At 43.6% G+C, this 22037-nt stretch overlaps 1 protein-coding gene across 1 annotated transcript; it reads left to right on the forward strand.

The window, feature by feature from the left end:
- Positions 1 to 638: 638 nt before the first annotated feature.
- ZIM2 (zinc finger imprinted 2) lies at positions 639 to 20328 on the forward strand. The gene is made up of 7 exons (XM_030851298.1): positions 639 to 707; positions 13413 to 13773; positions 15388 to 15491; positions 16135 to 16182; positions 17456 to 17582; positions 17778 to 17870; positions 19346 to 20328. Exons 1-7 carry the CDS (start codon positions 639 to 641, stop codon positions 20326 to 20328), a joined length of 1785 nt encoding a protein of 594 aa, XP_030707158.1.
- Positions 20329 to 22037: the final 1709 nt, after the last annotated feature.

Consider the following 22037-nt stretch of genomic DNA (forward strand, 5'->3'; position numbering starts at 1 on the left):
TCCCAGAGCATAGAATGCCTCACCCGGATCTTCACTCTGAATTCCTTTCAGGGTGAACTGTAGGTAGGACTGGAGAGTGGGGAGCATCCTTTAGTTGGTAAATTTTAGAAGCAACAGCCACAAGGGGTCGTGGAGGTGGTTCTGCTGAGGTTTCTGGGCTCCTCCAGATGCCTGGTGGACGCTGGTCCTCAGCTCACCTAGGCTGGCTTCTCTTGGGGGACTGGGAAGACCTGGCCCTGCTCTAGGTAACTTTCATCCTCCAGCAGGCTTGCCTAGGCATGTTCATCCCCACGCAGTGTTCAGGGCACAAGATAGAAACAAATAACAGTTTCTCAAGCACTTCAAACTTCTCTTTAAGTCACATTTTGCCAGGATCCCATTGGCCAAAGCAATTTTCATAGCCAAGCACAGATTCAGAACAGGAGGGCACTGCACACTTAAATGTCAAATGGTATGGACATGGGGCAGGGTGGAAAACTCTGGCCATTTTTGCAATCTACCACAATGCAATTCTGAACACATTCCCAACTTCCAGTGGATTTCCATGTCCTCTCCTGGGCCGCGTGGGGGACCAGTCCCTCGGTGAACAAGGATGCTGTCTGGCGGTACAGGAACCAGTGATCTTCAAGGACGTGGCCATGTCCTTCACCCAGGTCCTGCTGGAGCTGGTTCAGAAGGACCTGTACAAGGACACGTTATTGACAACTGTGGGAATCTGAGCTCCCTGTGTAAGGACGGCCTCCCCCAGTTCAGACAGGGCTCACCAGAGCTTGGTGGTCTGGTGATTCCAAAAGGCTATAAAGTTTCCAGAAGACACGGATGAGCTCCAGCCCCGGACTGGCCTCTAGCACCGGGATTTTGATGGTGTTGGCTCTGCTCCTGGTCTCAAGACAGCTTCCAGGAGCCCCAGGAGCACCAGTGCTCTAATTCACTTGCAACAGGAATGGTAGACTATTTTGGTGCTTGTATTCCTCCCAGGAGTCTGACCTGATCTGATTGGACCTGGCTTCATCACATGACCACAGCTAACCAATTACAGTGGCCAGAGAGATAAGGTATGAGCTGATTGGCTGATGTACGCAATGGGGTGGGCTCTGCTGCCTGGGAACTACTTGGATCTCCATCCTTAGAGATTTGAGCTGGTGGGGTGGAAGGTGTGGGTAGGTCAAGGTAGATGTGGAGGCTGGGGAGGGAGTTTCCCCACGTTCTCTCTGGAGGTCCTTTTTTTATCACACGGTTGGTCTTTCTATGCAAACATTTGGTCTGGGTTGCATGCTGGGAGGCATCTCACTCTTCTTTCCTTCTTTGGAGCCGGGCATCAGGTTTTCAAACCAAAGTTGACCACCAGGTTGGAGCAAGGAGATGATCCTGGTGTCAGGGAGAGAGATGTCCCTGGAGCCCCCCAGCGAGGTGATGTGGAATCAACGTGAGCAGGAGAGAGAGCACTGCAATCTCCATGGGAAATCCTCCCTATATGCCCCTGGGGAGGTGGGACTAGTCTGCAGGACAAGTTTCCTTCCAGGATGGCTTTTCCATTCTTCCAGCCCGAGAGATCCTTCCACTCTCATGTTCTCATCCCCACCCTTCTTCCTTGTCCTGCATCCTCTGTATCAGACTCCTTGGGTGGCAGGTGACAGAAACCCTGACTCAGGGCCTTGGCACTGGCTGTTTCCTCCATCTGCAGGGCCCCTCCTCCAGGGTTTCTCTGCTGCTGCTTCAGCCAGCACCTTTTAATTTTCCTCCTTGTACGCATGTATTGGGGCCTTCATAGTTTACAAGATATTTATGGCAGTTCTTTCGTGCTGGCTGGTTTTAAGATTATCACCAGTTTACAGCCCTCTGTTACTTAGGAAGGCATCCACCCATTTCTGAGTAGTAAAATTATCACCTACCAGCTTCTTCGCCTCAAGAATATAGGAGAACATATAGAGAGTTTTCTCGTTCAGATAATACACACATTTCATAAGAATCCCAAACAGTAACAAGGTGTATTCATTATAAAAACAAACAAACAAACAACCTCTTTCTCACTCCAGCTTCTACTTCTGAAGTTCTAACTTTGTTGATATTTATAACCTATCCAGCTTGAGATATTTCAATAAATTAAAGTTTTGTTTTCCAAAACCAGATTCCAGTGGTACAAGTATACATCCATCAGAATGACTAGAGGAAAAATATGAGAGTTGGTGAGGCTGTGAAACCCCTGGAACTCTCATGCATTGTTGTGGAAGGGTAAATTGGTGCAGCTCTTCAGAAGAGAAAACTAGTGGCTGTCGTCTAGGAGAATTGCACCTATACATGCTCCAATCCGAATAACTCCACAGTGTGGCTGGGGGTCACTGTGTGTCTGATGATTCTGCAGCCCCCTACCCCGCCCCCCTCCCCATGACCCGGGCATCCAGGCTGTTGTGTCTCTGCTGCTCAGAAGCATAACCTGCGGCTCTTTCCTGTCAACTCGCACTTCCCTTCTCCTGGAAGACCTGGTCCAGGACTGGGTCCAGGTGGGTAGAGGGGGAGGGGCGCTGTGGGGAGGATGGCTGTTTGAGGCCCAGCTGGAATGCCCAGAAACAGAGACAGTGAGGCAGGAACGCTGGGGTCAAAGAGGAGGTGCAGGACCAGGATTTCCAAACCCTAGTAACGATAAGTTGTAGCCAGCATGACAACTTTGTATACTTTGGTTCAGGCACTGTTTCAGTCACTCGACCTGAGTATCTATGTGGACAGGGGAGGGGCAGTGGTCGTGAGGGGCTCCTTTCGCGCCTTTGTCCTGCGCGGTCCCCGGGCACGTTTTCTGGACTCTCTGCAGGATGCCTGGGACCAGCACTGAGCTAGCCCGCCCCGCCCCTGTTCCCCGGGAAGCCCGCGCCAAGTCACAACCCGTTCGGGAGGTCAGTCCTGCCGCTGCAGCTCTGAAGGGTCTGCGTTGCTCGGGGCTGGAGGTCTGATGGGGGTCGGGGCGGCAGTGGGATTGCGCTGAGGGGCTGCAGAGGGAAGGGGAGGGGTCTCTCGGGGAGGGGGCTCCCTGAGAGCGCGCGCCAAGTGCGTTCAGGGTCTGGGGGTCTCAAGGGGCGCTGCCTAGGAACCCGGGACCCGTGTGGCGGGCGCGCCGGCTAGTCACGTTGAGGACCAGGGAGTCACCCCAGGACGGCCAGCAGTTCTTGGTCCAGTTGAGCGCACAGGCGACTCTGATTCCCGTGGATTCCTCCTGCCACCTAGAGGAGAGAAGACCGGAGGGACAAGACAGGACGCTGGGTCCAGCAGGGAGGGGACAACGGGGGCTCTGTCTTCCTGACTGGTGGGGAGCACGGGTCCAGGGGGTATGGGGACAGCGACAGGGACAGTGATGCAGGGAATCTGAAGCCCCGGAGAGGAGGTGAAGGAAGCCATCTCCTGATACTCACCCCCTAATAACAATAAAATTGTAGCCAACCCATAAATTGCCTGTACAGGTCTCATACACTATTTCAGTCACTTGACATGTGATGTGGTTCAGGATACCCTACGCCTAAATGTGGCACCTGGCATATTGAAGCTGAAGGGGTTTGAGAAAACAGCCAAAGCAGGAAATTCACTCTCACCTCTCCTTTCCCCTTCTTCCCTGAAACAGGTCATAAATTCCTCATGGGAGATGTGCCCTCCCTATACCAGGAGGAAAGGAGCATCCTTATCTCCAAAGAAAAAGGAACGCTTCCAAGAAGAATCCTAACACACAGGCCTTGCTAAGTTTCCACCAGGTTATTACACTTACCTCCTATTCCTTAACCTCTTATAGTCTTCCACAACTGTCCACGCCCTATCAAACCTAGCATAAAATACTCAGGTCTGTTTCTTTGGGTCTTCATTTCCTTAGGAAGGCTCTTGTGTCATGTAAAAGTTATATTAAAACAACTTGTAGGCTTTTCTCCTGTTAATCGTCTTTGTTAGTTAACTTTCAGACCCACCCAGGGACCATAAGAGGGTAGAGGAAAAAACTTTCCTCCACTACGCATGTATTTAATCATATTTGATTCTTATATTTAATAAGTTACTGTCTTTTCATTCTGGAGGGACAAACTGAGGCTCAGAGAGTTTAAATGACCTCTGAGTTGTAGATTTCCAGATAAGGAGGGCACTTTTGGGGAATCCCCCCACCAGTAGTTTGTGTGTTCCGACTTTGTGAGACTAGGCTTGACTCTGCAAGAGTCTGCACGTGTATACCTAAAAAGTCATCGCCAAATCTCAGGTCATAGGTTTTTCTCTTACGTTTTCTTCCAGGAGTTTTCAAGTTTTGGTTTTACATTTAGGTGTGTGATCCATTTTGAGTTAATTTTTGTGATGGGTATAAAGGTCTGTGTCAAGAAATATTAACCATTATGTCATCATCATCATCACTACCATGAACATCATTATGCATAAAATAATTATTGCACGTTTCAGTATGCTTTCCCCGCATATCTTGAGCCCCTGCCCGATAAATATTCTTTAGTTAAATACAAATGGCTCCTAAACACAGGAAAACATGTTCTACCTTGCTCATGAGAAAAGAAACATAAACTAGAACTGCCTTGAGTTTCTCAACATTGGTTTTGGAAAATTTGAAAAAGCATCATATAACACTCAGAATGCAGGTTTGCTCACACAGGCTGGTGGGGGTCTAAGCTGCAACAGTGTCTATGGAACGCAATTTAGAAATCTCTATCAAAATGACACACACATGTGCACTTTGCCTCAGCGATTCCACTCCAGGGGATTTATCTTCCTAGCAGATTTACACATCTCGGAATCACTGAAGGTCAAAGTTATGCACTGAATACTGGTAGCAAAGGGCTGAAAACAACTCAACCACCCAGTAGTCAGGAATGGGTTAAATAAATCAAGTCACAACTATACAGCAGAATCCAAACAGCTGTTCAGAAACAGTGGGCAAATTCTCTTTGTACTGATATGAAAAGCTCTCCGAGGTATACTGGTAAGTAAAAAAATGAAGGCACAGAATACTGTGCAAAGTCTCCCACCTTTTGTATAAAAAAGGGAGGAAATAAGACCATGAGTATTTTTGCAAACATAAAAATATATGTATTATTTTTGGACAAATATATAATTATACGTAATAGTGAATCTATGTATCATCATAATGATAGGTGTGTTATATATTACTTAAGTACACATTTTATGTTACAGTATATATCATATTGTGCAAGTGTCATACATTGTATTATATCTTTACATTTTAAATTTATTTATAAGATATATATTATATTTATATATTTAAAATATTTTATATTTTAAAATATATTTATTTGTATTACAGATATATATGTACAGAATATATATTATAGTATAGATACATGTTTATAATATATATCAATGATAACTAGACGCATCTGTGTGTATAATGCACAAATACATATACATATAGATCTACTTATATATACATAAAGAAATTGTGGAAGGACGCTGAAAACGTTCATGCTTTCATAATTATTCAATATAATTATTCATAAATATTTAAATAATTGCACTGGTTACCTGGGTGTATGTGGTTTATGACATTAAAAAGTTGGTGGGTGAACACCACACACTAAAATAAACTCAAAATGGATTAAAGACCTAAATGTAAGGCCAGACACTATAAAACTCTTAGAGGAAAACATAGGCAGAACGCTCTATGCCATAAATCATAGCAAGATCCTTTTTGACCCGCCTCCTAGAGAAATGGAAATAAAAACAAAAATAAACAAATGGGACCTAATGAAACTTCAAAGCTTTTGCACAGCAAAGGAAACCATAAACAAGACCAAAAGACAACCCTCAGAATGGGAGAAAATATTTGCAAATGAAGCAACTGACAAAGGATTAATCTCCAAAATTTACAAGCAGCTCATGCAGCTCAATATCAAAAAAACAAACAACTCAATCCAAAAATGGGCAGAAGACCTAAACAGACATTTCTCCAAAAAAGATATACAGATTGCCAACAAACACATGAAAGCATGCTCAACATCACTAATTATTAGAGAAATGCAAATCAAAAACTACAATGAGGTATCACCTCACACCAGTCAGAATGGCCATCATGAAAAAATCTACAAACAATAAATGCTGGAGAGGGTGTGGAGAAAAGGGAACCCTCTTGCACTGTTGGTGGGAATGTAAATTGATACAGCCACTATGGAGAACAGTATGGAGGTTCCTTAAAAAACTACAAATAGAACTACCATACGACCCAGCAATCCCACTACTGGGCATATACCCTGAGAAAACCATAATTCAAAGAGAGTCATGTACCACAATGTTCATTGAAGCTCTGTTTACAACAGCCAGGACATGGAAGCAACCTAAGTGTCCATCGACAGATGAATGGATAAAGAAGATGTGGCACATATATACAATGGAATATTACTAAGCCATAAAAAGAAACGAAATTGAGTTATTTGCAGTGAGGTGGATGGACCTAGGGTCTATCCTACAGAGTGAAGTAAGTTAGAAAGAGAAAAACAAATACTGTATGCTAACACATATATATGGAATCTAAAAAAAAAAAAAAGGTTCTGAAGAACCTAGGGGCAGGACAGGAATAAAGACACAGACATAGAGAATGGACTTGAGGACACAGGGAGGGAGAAGGGTAAGCTGGGATGAAGTGAGAGAGTGGCACAGACTTATATACACTACCAAATGTAAAAGAGATAGCTAGTGGGAAGCAGCCACATAGTACGGGGAGATCAGCTCGGTGCTTTGTGACCACCTAGAGGGGTGGGATAGGGAGTGTGGGAGTGAGATGCAAGAGGGAGAGGATATGGGGATATATGTATATGCATAGCTGATTCACTATGTTATACAGCAGAAACTAACACACCATTGTAAAGCAATTATACTCCAATAAAGGTGTTAAAAAAATTGGTGGGTGGCACACACACACACACACACACACAAACGGTGAGCAGACTTTCCACTGCATACTGCTTATTTAATTAAAAAAAATTTTAAACCATCTGTTAACTATTGAAAAAATTACTAAGGCATTTACAGGAAGCAGGTCTTCCGTCCCCTCCAATCCAGCCTGGTTCTCGCGTGCCCCCAGCGGAGCCGGCCGGAAGCGGCCTGCGTTTCCCGCGCAGCCCTCCGGCCGCCCCACAAGGCGCACGCGCAGGCCGCACATAGCGCATGCGCCGCGGGTTTGGGCGCCAAGTCCGAGGCCGAGGGTTTCAGTCAGGCGGCGGCGGCGGAGGCGGCGTCGGGCTAGCAAGGTGAGCGCGCGCTGTCCCGGGTCGCACACTGCGGGAGGCACGTGGGGGCACGGAGCGGGCTCGTGGGCAGTGGAGGCGCGGGCCTACCTGAGGCGACGCTGGGGGGGCCGGGACCCTTCACTGGGAAGTCGACGGGAAAGGCGCTAAGTAGCGGCCCTGAGGGGAAGAGGTGGGAGGCCGCGCGGGCGGTGGTCGGCTCTGAGGAGGACGCGGCGGCCTCCCTGCCCCTCACGCCTTGGCCTCCTGCCAACGACCTCCTCGGCCAGAAGGCTTTCAGGCCTGGACGGTCCGCCCGCCCCCGCCCTTCCCCACCAAACACCCTCCTTTCCCCTTGAAGATCTTCGCCCACCCCTCCCCTTCGAGGACCCCCCTTCCCCTCAGAACATCCTCCTTCCCCCTTGAGGACCCTCCCCCCGCCCTCCCCCAGAACCCCTCCTTCCCTCTTGAGGACCCCCACCCTCCCCTTCGAGTACCCCCCAGCCCTCCCCCTCCAGGACCCCTGCCTTCCTCCTCAAGGACCCAACCCTGGCCCTTCCCTTGCTAGAGCACCCTCCCTCCCCTTGAGGATCCCCCCTCCTCCTCAAGGATTGCCCCACCCCCCTGCCCTCCTCAAGGACCACCCTCCCTTTTGAGGACCCCCCCAGTCACTCCCCCCCCCGTAGGCCCCCTCCACTCCGCATCCAGACCCCACGCCCCCTTAAGCCCCCACCTCTCCTCTCAAGGCCCAGCTCTCATACTTGGCCCTGCCTTTGTCTGGCCGCTCTGCCCTAACTCTCTCCCAGCTCCACCCCCTTTATCTACCTCAGCTCAACTCCTTCATTCTGCTCCCCCCTACCTCTGTCCCACCCTTCCTCTCTGTGTTTTTCCCCCTTGCTCTGGTTCCACCTCTCCTCTCCCAGTCCCTTACCTTCCCTCTACCTCAGCACTGTCCCCACTTCTGCTGCTCTACCTCAGTCCCACTCTGCGTCTGTCCGCTGTGCCTTGGCCCCTGCCCCTCCTTGCTGCTCCTCTCCCCCATCTCAGTCCCACCCCTCCTGTCTGTGTTCCTTCCCCTTGCCCCATGTCTCCTTCTCCCTCAGCCCTGTTCCACCTTCTCCTCCACTTCTGTCCCAACCCTCCTCTCCGTATCCTTCCCCTCTGTCCTGGCTCTGGACCCCTCCCTCTCCTCAGTCCCGCCTCTCTTTTCTGCTGCTCCTTTACCTGAGTCCTGCCCCTTCTTTCTGTGTGCCTAGCCCGTGCCCCGGCACACCCCTCCTTTCCCAGATTGGCAGCTCTTTTCTGCGCTTCCCCTTTAGCTTGCCCCACTCCTCAGCTCTGCCCCTGCACTCTGCCTTGCCTTGCTTTGCTCCCTTTCTCTTGCCTCAGCACCTCTCTTCTGTTTGCTCCCTTCAGTCCCTGCTTCCTCCTCCCACCACAGCCTCTGCCCACCTGGGATCTCTTGGTCTCCGCCCCCTTCTCCCTCCACTCTCATCCCCATTTCTCTGGAAGTTCTTCCCTACTCAGAAATCAAGCAACCTACCATCACTCATACATTTTTTTTTTAGGAACTCTTGAGCTTTTTTTTAGTGTTTAACATATTAGCTGCTTTTGTCACTACCTTCTAACATGCTTCCCTGGAGAACCGGGTTGCGGGGGCGTGGGCGTGGGGGTGAGATAGAAGGGGCTATTTGGGTAGAAAGGATAGAAAGTATAAATACTACCTTTCTCCTTTCAGGAAATTTACTTGCTGCCCTCTTTCGTTTCAAAATTCATAATATTTTTGCATTAACTTACATAATACATCTATTTTCGTCTTACTATAAAACATGTTTCTTAATAGTAGACTTAAAAATTGATTCTTCAGGATGGTATGCCTCGTGATTTTCAGCTCCCACCTTATTTAAACCTTACAGCAACATGAGAAAAAAGTCTTTCTTCTTTTTCCTTATTTTCACAGATGAGAGAAGCTAAATTTATTTATTTATTTTAAATTAATTTTTGGCTGCATTGGGTCTTAGTTGCTGCATGTGGGCTTTCTCTAGTTGTGGCGAGCAGGGGCTACTCTTGGTTGCGGTGTGCGGGCTTCTTATTGCGGTGGCTTCTTTTGTTGCGGAGCATGGGCTCTAGGTGCGCGGGTTTCAGTAGTTGTGGCACACAGGCTCAGCAGTTGTGGCTCGTTGGCTCTGGAGCGCAGCCTCAGTAGTTGTGGCGCACAGGCTTAGTTGCTCCGCAGCATGTGGGATCTTCCCGGACCAGGGCTGGAATCCACGTCCCTTGCATTGTCAGGTGTATTCTTAACCACTGCACCACCAGGGAAGTCCCAAGAAAAGCTAAATTTAGAAAGGTGCTACTAATTACCCACGTTTCCACATCATTTTGTGTAGATGGCTAATGTTCCAAAATAAAGAAACCATTTACTTCCCGTATGTCAAGTAAATATTTAATAATGAATGTTTAAAGTGGAAATGAAATTATTCTTCTAAGGAACTTTTTGGTGAATGGAGAAATCAGAAGTGCCGTTATGAATTATTTTAAAAATAATCGAAACAGGAGTGGTGACTTCCCCTAAATTTGATATATAACCAAAATTAACAGCTTTCAATAGTCAGGAAAGAATGAAATAAATTAGGCATTTGTTTCAGGAGATTCCCAAAGTCCCACAAACAAACTGATAAAACTCTAAAGGAACCAGGAGTAAGAAAATAATAAAGATAAGTGAAACTAATACGTGAGAAAACAAAAATAATGGCATTGGAAGTAGCAGCTGGTACTTGGGATGCGTGGCAATAATGAAAAAAATAGCAGTAATTAACAAAAAAGACAAACTAGGAATAAAGCAACATTGATTATAGACAGGATAAAGTTGTGTACTTAGGATATTTCAAATTCTCAATCATGTGTTAATATATTTCAACTTCAAGCAAATGGATGATTTTCCTGGAAAAGTATTTTTTAAAAATTGGATTCAAGAAATAGAAAACCTGAGCAGACCAGTGAGCATTACAAAGCACCGAACAGAGTCATTAATTGGTTGACATCAGAGAGCCTTTTGCCCAGATGGCTTTAGTGGTATCAAGAGTTAAAAAATAAAGTTTGAGTAAAAAAAATGTTAGGAAGAAAAACAATGTGCCAACAACTACTGAGGTATGTGGTTAAAAGTTGGATGATAAGGGATGTAGGATTAGGATAAGACTGAGCTCCAAAAGATAAATATTTAAGGGAAGCAGAATCAAGAATTTATGTAAAAGAGAGAAAAGGAGGGATGCTGAGGGTGCCCTCTGAGGAGACAGAGCCATGAGCTTCTTTTCAGTACCTGTGTCCTGGAGGGCCTTGACTGTTCAAGGTCTTGCTTTCCCTCTTTGGGCCAGGAGAAAGGATTGTGACTCTCTGCTCTAGCTTTGGACCTGGCTAGTCTTGGGAGGCAGGCTGGCAGGATTTCACAGTCATTTCCACTACTCCTTTCTCAGGATCCTTCCCTGGAGGCTGCAGACCTAGAAATTCAATTCAGGGGGGCCTCATACATCCCAAGAAGGAAGCGATAGCAAATTTAATAATTGGTGGTAGGTGGGAAAGGTTTTAGAAAAAATTATACTCTTCTCATACCTTATCCCAGACTAAATTCCAGCTAAAGAATTAAAATGAAATGTTTAAATAAAGAAATAAGAAAATATATTTAAATATTTAACTGATCTCTGAATGGGTAGTGATAAATTGGACTTTGAAATATTAAAATTCTATGAAGACTAAAGAGAAAGTGTGGCATGGTTGGAATTTTTTTTTAAGCAAATAGGTCAAAGAGTGAATATCCTTTATTTATATGGAGCCTTTACCAATCAGCAATAGGAAAAAAGGGCAAAGGATAGGAGCAATGTATAATTGGCCAATAAATCTGAAAAAAGTAGTAAGCTCTATTATTAATCAAAGGAAATGCAAAATTAAAGAATAAACTATATCTTTAATTTGTCTTATTGGCAACAGATTTTGAGAAATGATAATGTTCTTGGCTGGCAGAACTAGTTACATAATTTGCAGAGTGGAGTGCAAAATGAAAAAGTGGGGCCCCTTGTTTAAAATATGGAAAGTCTCAAGACAGCAACAAGAGAGCATTAAATTAAGCTTGAGCCCTTCTGAGGCTCTGTGTGACTGCACTGGTTACATGCCCATGAAGCTGGCCTATTGACGTGCAGGGTGGGTATGTAATCTTATATATTGAGATTGGAAGAAGAAATTGGTGGAAGCCTTTGGGAGGAAAATTTGGCAGATTGTGTTAAGAACTTTTTAAAAAGTTCATACCCTTTGTCCAGGTAATTTCGCTTTTAGGAATCTGTCCTAGAAGGGAAATATCAGAGATGTGGACAAATACTTAGTTTCAGTGGTGTTCACTCATTATGATTTATAATAATGAAAACCAAAAATGCCTTCAAACAGAAAAACTGCTTGTCATATAAATCACAGGTGCATGTTTTTTAGTGGAGAGGAGAAAAGAAAAAAGGAAATGTTTCCCCCAAGTGGCAATTTTGTTCGTGATTTCATAGAGTGCAAATTTTATAGAAGAAAAGTATTTTTTATTTTCCTGATCATAGAAGATAGAAGGTTCATTGTAGGACATTTGAAATTAGGAAGTAGTTTTGAGAGAGAAAGTATAAAATCACCAGTAAAAATAATTTGTAGTCTCACTGCTCATAGATAACCCCTTTGGTGTGGTATTTTGGTTTACTTTCCAGTTTTTTTCCTGTGCTTTATATGGTTGAGTATACATTCTATATTCAAGTTTGTTTCCTGCTTTTTCACTTAATATTACAACCTAGATATTTCCCCACGACTATAACACAGCTAAAAAATTTTTAGTCAAATATAATACAGAAAAAGGCACAAACCATTAGTATATAGCTCAGTTTTCACAAAACGAACATACTGTGTCCATGTCATGAGTTCCTGGATTAAGAAAATAGACCATTACCAGCTTTCCAGAAACGTCTTATGTTGTCCCCTCCCAGTCATTACCACTGCCCCCCGAATCTCAGTCCCAACTGTTACCACCATTCTGACTTCTAACACCTTAGACTTATTTTGCTTGTTCTTGACCTGTGTACAAATGGACTCATGTAATGTGGACCTTTTTTTGAGCCTGGTTTCTTTTACTCAACAGCAAGATGCATCCATATTCTCAATTCTGTTTAGAATTCCACTGTTATGAATATACCATTCTGTGGTTCTGTCTCCTCTCAAACGCTTGACTATCATCTGAGTTTTTCATTTTGAATATTCTGGAGGGTGTGTAGTGATATCTCATTGTGGTTTTAATTCAGATTTCTCTGATAACTAATGAAGTTGAGCCCTGTTTCATATATTTACAGCCATTTAGCTGTCTTCTTTTGTGCAGTACCTGCTCAGATCTTTTAACCTTTTTGCTCTTGTTTTGTTTGCCTTTTTCTTACTGATTTGTATGATTTCTTTATATATTTTGCATATGAATCCAGTTCTTTGTAGGATGTATGTTTTGTACGGATCTTTCCTCATTCTGTATTAACTCATTTAAATTCACTTTTTTTTTTTTTTTTTTTTGGCGGTATGCGGGCCTCTCACTGTTGTGGCCTCTCCCATTGCGGAGCACAGGCTCCGGACGCGCAGGCTCAGCGGCCATGGCTCACGGGCCTAGCCGCTCCGCAGCATGTGGGATCTTCCCGGACCGGGGCACAAACCCGCGTCCCCTGCATCGGCAGGTGGACTCTCAACCACTGCGCCACCAGGGAAGCCCCAAATTCACTTTTTTAAGTGACATTCTTCTGTGATCCATCAGTTAGTTCAGTTCATTGTGGTTTGGGGTTCAAGCCTCTTTTCCCTTCACTGCCATTTCTGAAATTTTTCTAGCCTGTGCCTGTGGATCTTCTAGACCTGGTACTGTGACTGAGGCAGCATCCTGTCTGTAGATGTGCAAATCTATGTGAATGTTCATTTAGACATTTGTGTGAAAAGAGCTAACTTCCTTTGCTTCAAATAACCTCTGCTGTCCAGTCCTAACTGTGGAAGCCATTTGTGAGTCTCTCCGTATAATTTCTGGAGGTCCTGAGGTTTCTGAATCCTTTCTTCATCTGGTACAACTCTGCACACCATCTTCCACAGCAGTGTGTTCTGAAACAGCCTGCCTTTTAGAGTATATCCATCCTTTGAAGGGCCAAGCTGTAAAGATGCTGCACATGACAGGTTTTGGATATCTTGAGGAATCCCCAGCTCATTCATCTACACGATCAAGAAAAAAATCCAGAAACCATCTGCATAAGAAACCTAGGGGCTCTGAAAGTTTCTCACCAAAAGTTTAGGCATTTTCAATACCTGTCAGTGACTGGGCTTCACCAAGCTGTGAGCCAAATCCAGGAGCTCTGCTGGCAATGGCTGCAGCCAGAGACCCACACCAAGGAGCAGATGATAGAGCAACTGGTGCTGGAGCAGTTTCTGAATACTCTGCCAGAGGAGGTTCAGACATGGGTGAGGTCAAAACAGCCCAAGAGCAGCAAGGAAGCAGGAAACCTGGTGGCAAACTTGATCCAAGCGTGTGCGGAGAGAGGTGAGAGAGGAAAGAAGCAACTGGCTGTTTGCATTTATTGAACATTTGCTGTATACCTGGCATGTAATAGGGAGCTTAATAAAGATTTGTTGAATGACTGAACAAATGAATTTTATAATCCAGTCTAATCTGCCTAATCTTGTGTGAAATGGAAGAAATTAGGGGTTTGGCTTTTGCTTATTTATTATTTCTCTAGGAGTACCCCTTCCCTCCAGCTTTGTTCCCCCTCCCCTCCACATTTCCTATTAAGCCTGAACTTCAGTATCAACACAAAAGACCACACAGCCAAAAAAAAAAAAAAAAGAGGGCGTAAAATGTGGAAGATATTAGGCCTGGAAATTTAACTTCTGTTAAAATTTGACTTTTGTCTCTTAGAAACTCAAGTTACTAGATTGGAACTAAGGGCATTTCAATAATGAGAGAAGAAAGCTGTTCACTCCTAATAGTCCTTTGAATAAAATTGATACTAAAAACAAAGTATTGTTTGGGTGTATATAGAGAGAGACAAGGAGAGAAAGACAAGGGAACAAGACTTGGGTGTGGACCAGTGGGATGGGTTAATTACATTTAAAAGTATAAACAAATTTGAAATAAACATGAGGGTCATGCATGGCTGAATACTGATGTATCATGAATTAAGGATTCTGATCAGTCCTGTGCACCTGCATTCCTTAAAAGAATTTTGAAGATGTTAATAGTGAACATGTTGGACACTTAAAATGTACTACATTCTAGGTATTTTATAATATTCATTTACTTCTCTTAATAGCCCTTGAAATAGGTATTACCCTCCTTCCATAAATGAGGAGACAGAGGCACAAAAACGTTGAATGACTGGCCCCTGGTCCCACGGTTAGTAATTGGCAGTCAGGATTCAGCTGGGAGGCTGGCACCAGCGTCTGTGCTCTTAATCACGGTGTTACACTGCCTCCAGTGGACATGTGGGATATTGTCCCACGTTGGTTTTAAACTTGACCAAAGGCACAGCCTTTGATGGAGCTGGAATTCAGGGGAAAGGAAAGAGCTCTCTAAGATATGAGAAAAAAATTACAGATTAATGAAAGATACACTTAGAAAGAGACTGCAGGCAAGGAAGGCCTTCAAGGTTCAAGTTTCTGTAGGGAAGGTGGTGGTTGTATTCTAGATCAGTGAGTGAAAAAGATGTAGGGAAAGCTTAGTAATAAGAGTTGCCATTTTAAAAAAATGCATGCTGTGTGCTTTACATATGTAATGTTTAATCCTTACAGGAACCCTTAGAAGTAGAGGTCTTATCATTTTCATGTTACAACTGGGAAACTGAGGTTCTCTGGCAACTGAATGGACGGTGAGGCTAGGACCACTGATATAAATAAAGAGGAACTCCTGCTTTATTTTGAAGGTACTGAGAAGCAATGGAAGAGTTTAGAGGTGGAAGATAACCAGAACTCTTTTCTGGAACTTGCCATATTGAGCTGAGAAATGATTTCTGTGGTCTTTCTCTTGTCATAGGAAGTCCAGGACTGCTGCTCCGTCCCGTGGCAGGACAGGATGGCGTGGGGGTGGCAGGCTACTCTCTGTGCCTATGGGCGCTGCCTGACTGGACTCAATTCCATGGTCATTTCTGCCCCCTTCTAGGTTTCCCTGCTCGGGACTCTGTCCTTGCAGAAAAGAGAAACACCGAAGAACAACAAAAGAAGGGCACAACGATGTTTGACAGTATACCATCTGCTAGATCTCAGGTGAGTCGGGCTTTCTTCTGATTTAGTTCTCCAATATGGGGACCTCACCTTCCTGATTTCCAGACATTCCCCGTCTAATTAAACCACATCCTCATTTCCTCAAAGTCTTTATATAAACATCACCTAACTGAGCCTCTTCCTGGCTTTCGTATAAAAAATGTTCTTCTGACCCTTTGTATTCCCCTTCCCTGCTTTATTTTTCTCTGTCACACTTATGACCACCCCACATACTATATCTTTAACGTTGTTCCTCTTTTCCTATCTTTTGAATTAATTTTTCATTGTTTAGTATTCCATTTTATCTCCACTTCTGGCTTAGTCAAAACCACCCTCATGTGGTTTGTACTATTATTATGCTCCTTTTTATATATGAAATAAATGGCAGCTATTACAGGGACATGATACTGTTGTGAGGTGTTTTTTTTTTAATTTGCTCAATGTTCTTGTTAAATCACATTTTGAAACCTAGAAGAAATTAATATGCTACACTTCCTTTAGAACCAGAAAAGAATTCATGGGAGGGAGGTGACGATTAGGAAAAAAATTGTCTAAAAATGCTCCTTGAGGGAGAGATGGGGGGAAAAAAGTTGAGAAACACTGTCCTAGATGATCTATTCCTGAGAGTAGCCCTCTGTCCTTACAGTGTCCATGTCAAGGATCCCAAGTGAAGATGCCCACAGGGACTACTGAGGTAATATAAACGAATACCGTATGTAAGTGGGTGGATTATGACAAACTGGGGGGGCACCTGCCCCATCTAAGGGGAAGCTATGACTCGGCTTCAGCTGATGGCACCGTGTGAGAACGTGGGTCCCGATCCCCAGATCTCCTGATTTTCTTAAAGAGAAGCCAAAAATCCAGTTAATAATTTGAAATATACAATTTTTTTGGTGTTGGCAGCTAATATGAATTTTGAAGAAAGAATTTAAAAAAACACACGTGAGCCAAATAAATCCCTCTATAGGAGCTGGGCAGCCAGTACATGCCCTCTAGTTTAAGTCATATGTTCATTGATCTGCATAATGTTTCCATAAAAACACAAAAGATGTATATTAGTAAAATGGGTATCATAGTCTTATGTAGTCTTCTAATATCTGCTTTTTAAATTCACCCTTCGGTTACCAAAATTGTTGCATGTAACTGTAGTTAATTAGTTTGTATTGCTGGAATACTATTCCATGATATGACTATACCATAATATGTTTATTTCTTCTACTATAAATGAATGTTTGGGTCTTTTCCATATTTTGGATGTTATAAGACAGATGTTATGAACATATCTATCTCCAAGTACACATGAGCAAATATACCTAGGAACAGAATTTCTGAGTCCAAAGTGGTTTACTAATTTACATTTCCCTTAGCATCTTCTAAGAGGCCCCAAGGGTCCACATTTAAGATAATATTTTGTATTGTCAGACTTCTTAATTTTTGTCAGTTGGATGGGTATAAAATCATACTTTGTCATTTTGAAATGTATTTTCTTATTTATTAATAAGATCGAATATCTCTTCATATTTATGAGCTCTTTGTGTTTTATGGATGAGTCACTGAGGCTTAACCTATCCATTCTCATAAAGCTTGTTAGAAAGAACCAGACCCAGAATCTAAACCCAACTGTCTCTGATTCCTGAGGTTGAGGTATACTGCTCAGCTTTTAATTATTTGCATTTTTTCTTTCTTTATAAAGTGACTTAAAAGGATTTTTCTCCTGCAACCCAAATCTGTCAAAATTAGCAGGAACTATCTCAGAAATGTTCTCACTTCTCTCAGACTATAAGACAAAGAAAGGTATCTTTCTAAGTCCGTAGAAATAATCTAAGTGGATTAGAACACTTGGATTAGAAGGTTTCTGCTGGTCTGAACATCTGCTTCATGGTCAGTCCCCTCTCATCAGGCACCTTTCCCCCTCCTTGGGATAATTCCTAGATTTCAATCATTTAGGAGTGTGTCTGGTATTTTAGGGGCTGGTGACTTTCAAGGATGTGGCTGTGGACTTCAGTCCAGAGGAATTAACCTACCTTACTGCTGCTCAGAGGAAACTCTACCGGGAAGTGATGCTGGAAAATTTTAGGAACCTGGTCTCCCTAGGTAAGCTGTGATGACCAAAATTGTCTCCAGACATTGCCATATGTCCCTGGTGGCAAAATCATTGGAAACAGGCTTTATTTTTCTTCTGTTTAAATTTGCATTTTCCTTATTATCTCACCGTCTTTATAACCCAGGTTGGGAGTTCCTGTGGGTACAGGACAGAACCCCCAAGTCGTGAGTCTCCTTCTTCAACAGGGTACCAGTTCCCTAAACCTGACATTATCTCAAGGCTGGAAGCGGAGGAGTCACGTGCAGTGGAGGAAGACAGCAGTACAATGATATGTCAAGGTGAGTAGTGAGACAGGAATCGTGGGAAGACAACCCCGGTCAGCCAGGAGGGGCCTGGGAGCTGTTCCCCAAAGCCCTCTCAGCTCAGGGCGAAGGTTGGTAAGTGCTCTCACCTCAGGGGTTCATGCTGCTTCCCCACATCACATGCACTCAGTACTTCTTTCATCTCCTCTCTGAAGCTCATCTCTTCCTGCAGCATGAGTTCCTCTCCTGCGCAGCTCCAGGGAGGCCAGTTTCCCTTTTCTCTAGTGTTCCAACATGAATGAATGCATTCATTCATGCCTTTCCTCTGGCAGCTAGAAATCAGAGGTCTTTCCTCTTTAACTGAGACAAGCAAAAAACCTTGGCGTGATACCACTCCTTTTTCCAGCCCCACTCAGGGGGTTGCCTTCATAAAGCACAAACTTTTGACCAGCTTCTTACCACCCTCAAAGGAAAATCCAAACTTTTAGCAAAACATTTAAATCCATCCCAATCTGGCCTAAAATTCACATCCCACCCTCATCTCTCACAGATATTCCAAGTAGAAACCTGTGTTGCTGGCTCCCCAGGACTGTGTATTTTCACAGTTCAGTGTCTTTGCTCAGGATGTTTTATAAGCTTGCCACCCGCTTCACTGCTTACTGAGCCCTAATGCCATCCCCTCCGTTGAGTTTTTCCTGTTCCTAAATGGAATCAACCCCCACCCCCATATCTTCTCCTGTAGTCATTTATAGCTTGATTGGGGTCCTTTTTACAGACTTATTATGACCATCTGGTTGGATAATGCTTTGCTCAAAATAGACATTTAATAAATGGTGAATTGAAGGGAATGGGGTAAGATTAGAGATTGGGAGCCAAGAAAAGAGTTAGAATCCTTTTGCTTTATTCTGAGCAAGAGGTTGTTGACCTGTTTACTCCAGTGTTTCCCTAATGGTCCTGTAGAACTATGGTAATAGGCGTTCTTTAAAAAAAAAAAAAAAAGTGTTCCATGATGAGATCAGTTAGAGAAATGCTGCATGCTATATTTCCCCTCTTCGGAATTTGAGATGCCAATTAAAGGTTCTGAAGAGTCCTACGGGATTGAAAGCTGCTTGACTTGGATCCTATGGTATCTCCCACATTGACTTGACAGTGGAATCCCTTTATTGCCACAGCTATTAGTTGCTTGGAATAGTAGTAATTTGCCAAGCGTGGTCTGGATGCAAACAAACCCCAATCCCAGCTCTTTCTCTGGTTTCCTCCTTGTTCTCCTGTCTGTGTCTCTGGCATCTTTGTCAACGTTCAGTCCTCCTGGATGGTCTCTTTTCTGCCTCATCCTCACCCTTCCTTGCTTACTGTCCTTTCCATCCTCCCATTCTCTCCTTAGGTTCCCAGAAAACTCTCAAACCTCTTTAAGAACTGTTCTGCTATGTTTGGTCTCTTTCTTCTGTTTCTACTACAATGATGTGTCTCTCTGAGTAAAAATAGTAGAGGAACTTTTACATTGCTTTTAGATTGGGAGAAAAAACCTGAAACCAAAGATGTAACTCCAGAGCAAAGCCTGCCTATAGAAAAATCATCCTCAGGGGCAGGAAGACAGGATTTGGACGTAGGTAACTTCTGGTGTGTCTGTGCAGAAGAGTCTTCTCCCGATGATCCATTGGGTTTGCACCAGGTCAAACAGGAGAAACTTTTGAGTCCGGTAAAAATGAATGACCCCAAGACCCTTCCTCAGGAAAGAAGCCATGACTGTGATCAATTTGAGAGACGCTTAGATCTTACTAAACAGTCAGAGGGTCTTCTAGGAAAGAATCCCCAGGAACGCACTCCTCCTGGAATTTGCACCAGTCCCCAGCCGGTAGACAGCAGGCCTTTCGTCCAAGAGAACAAACACAACAGACGTGAATTTTGTGAAAGAAGCTTTAGTACCCAGTTGGCCCGTGAGAGACACGAGCAGATCCATACAGGGAAGAAACCCTTTGAATGTAAACAGTGTGGAGAAGCCTTCTACTTCATGGCACACCTCACCAGACATCAGAAGACTCATTCACGTGAGAAGTCCCCCAGGTGCAATGAAGGTGGAAAGTCTTTCACTCAGCGTGCAAATATCAATGGCTGCATAAGAATTCATAGTCAGGAGGACTACTATGAATGTTTCCAGTGTGGCAAAGCTTTTATCCAGGATGTGCATCTTTTTCAACATCTCAAAGCCCATGAGGCAGCAAAAGCCCTTCCACCCACCTTGCCCCGAAACAAGACACATTTAATTCGATATCAGCGGAAACGTAACCATGTCGGAGAGAGAGCCTGTCAGTGTTGTGACTGTGGCAGAGTCTTCATTTGGAATTCCCATCTCATTCAGCACTACAGAATTCATGCTCAAGAGAGGCCTTACCAGTGTCAGCTGTGTGGGAAGTGTTTCAGCTTACCCTCCTGCCTCACTCAACATTATCAACTCCATTCTCAAGAGAAACCGGTTGAGCGCAGTTACTGTTGAAAAACCTTGACTCAGAACATTCTCAACACTTTTGACCTTCCCCTGGAGAGAGACCCTTTGAGTGCTCTGAATATGAGAAGGTCTTCCACCAGCCCTCACACCTTGTTAACAACTTGAAGATTCTTCGTGGTGTGGTCAGAAAACAGAGAATGGTTGCAAGAGGTTAAAACAATCTTTTTGCAAAGGGAGAGTCAGCACATGTGTCAGTCACCCAGGCAAAAAACCTTACAAAGAATATTTTTGTTGCATAGTAAAGAAGCTAATAGATTTTGCCCTTCTTTGGTGTTATCCATAGAATGGAGAACCTTGATTTTGACATCCTGACAGAAAACTTGCAACTGGTAGTTGGGCTCCAGACAGGAACTCTGTTGGCTAAGTTACTACAGAAGTGTTTACATACAGTATCTTTACCACATGGGATGTATCAGCAGAGGGCATGGTAAAAAGATTTTTGAGGTGTGCCTATGTTGATTCATCCACAAAGCTGAAGTAATTGGTAATATGTTTACACAGTACTTGTTGATTTACAAAACATTACCAAATATATTATTTGATCTTTTAAGGAATGCTGCATTGTACCTAGTATGAGGATATTTATTTCATTTTTACAGGTATAGCAAACTTGAAACTCCAAGTTGTCATTTGATTTAACCTGGGTTGTAAGTGATGGGGTAAGAACTGAACCCCAGTGTGGTTTGGTTAGGTTTGGCTTTTGAGATTCCATGAGATATTTATTTTATATCTTGATGCTCAACCCAGGTTTGTTTTATTCCTGCCATACCCCTCTGAAGAATAGGTACAGTACTATACTGACTGCAGCCGTCTTCCTTTTTAGTAATCCCAACATTATTTCACATTAAATCAGATGGGGACACTTGTAGTATAAGGGGTTCAGAAAGCTTTTTTTTTTTTTTTTTTTGGCGGTACACGGGCCTCTCACTGCCGTGGCCTCTACCGCTGCGGAGCACAGGCTCCGGACGCGCAGGTTCAGCAGCCATGGCTCACGGGCCCAGCCGCTCCGCGGCATGTGGGATCTTCCCGGACCGGGGCATGAACCCATGTCCCCTGCATCTACAGGTGGACTCCCAACCACTGTGCCACCAGGGAAGCCCCTGATATCTTTTTTAAACCTAAAAAATCTAACCTTCTCTAAACATTAGTATTTTTTTCCTCCAGTTTTTATTATTTGTAAAATATACTTTAACTATTATTGAATTTACTTTGATGTATTGTGTGAAGAAAAAAATTATCCCCCATTGTTAATTGCCCCAACATCAATTTTAGTAAGTGATACATAGTCATAATATTTTATTTTATAATACAGCTCTGTATCTGGATCATCCACTTCGTTTCATTGTTTTGTCACCCTATTATATCATAGATCTGTATTCTTTTTAACTTTTATAGCCTCATGTGAGTTTTCTATCACTGTGCCTTTAAGAAGTTTATTTATGTGTGTTATATTTATATGAGAAAAATGAATTTTATTACTCTTCCAGATGAAAAGTTGTTCAACAATTAAAAACAGCCTTTTGATGATTATTGAAGTGAATTTATAAATGAATTAGGAAGAATTAACATTGTTACATTTAAACTTAGATCCAGGAATATGATATTGTTCTTTTATGTACTCAAGCATTTTTATCAGCCAGCAAAGTAAGTTCCCCTTAGTTATTCCTACATACTGTTGCAGTTGTAGGTTTCTTTGT

This window comes from Globicephala melas, chromosome 19 (assembly GCF_963455315.2).
Source record: "Globicephala melas chromosome 19, mGloMel1.2, whole genome shotgun sequence".
Classification (NCBI taxonomy): domain Eukaryota; kingdom Metazoa; phylum Chordata; class Mammalia; order Artiodactyla; family Delphinidae; genus Globicephala; species Globicephala melas.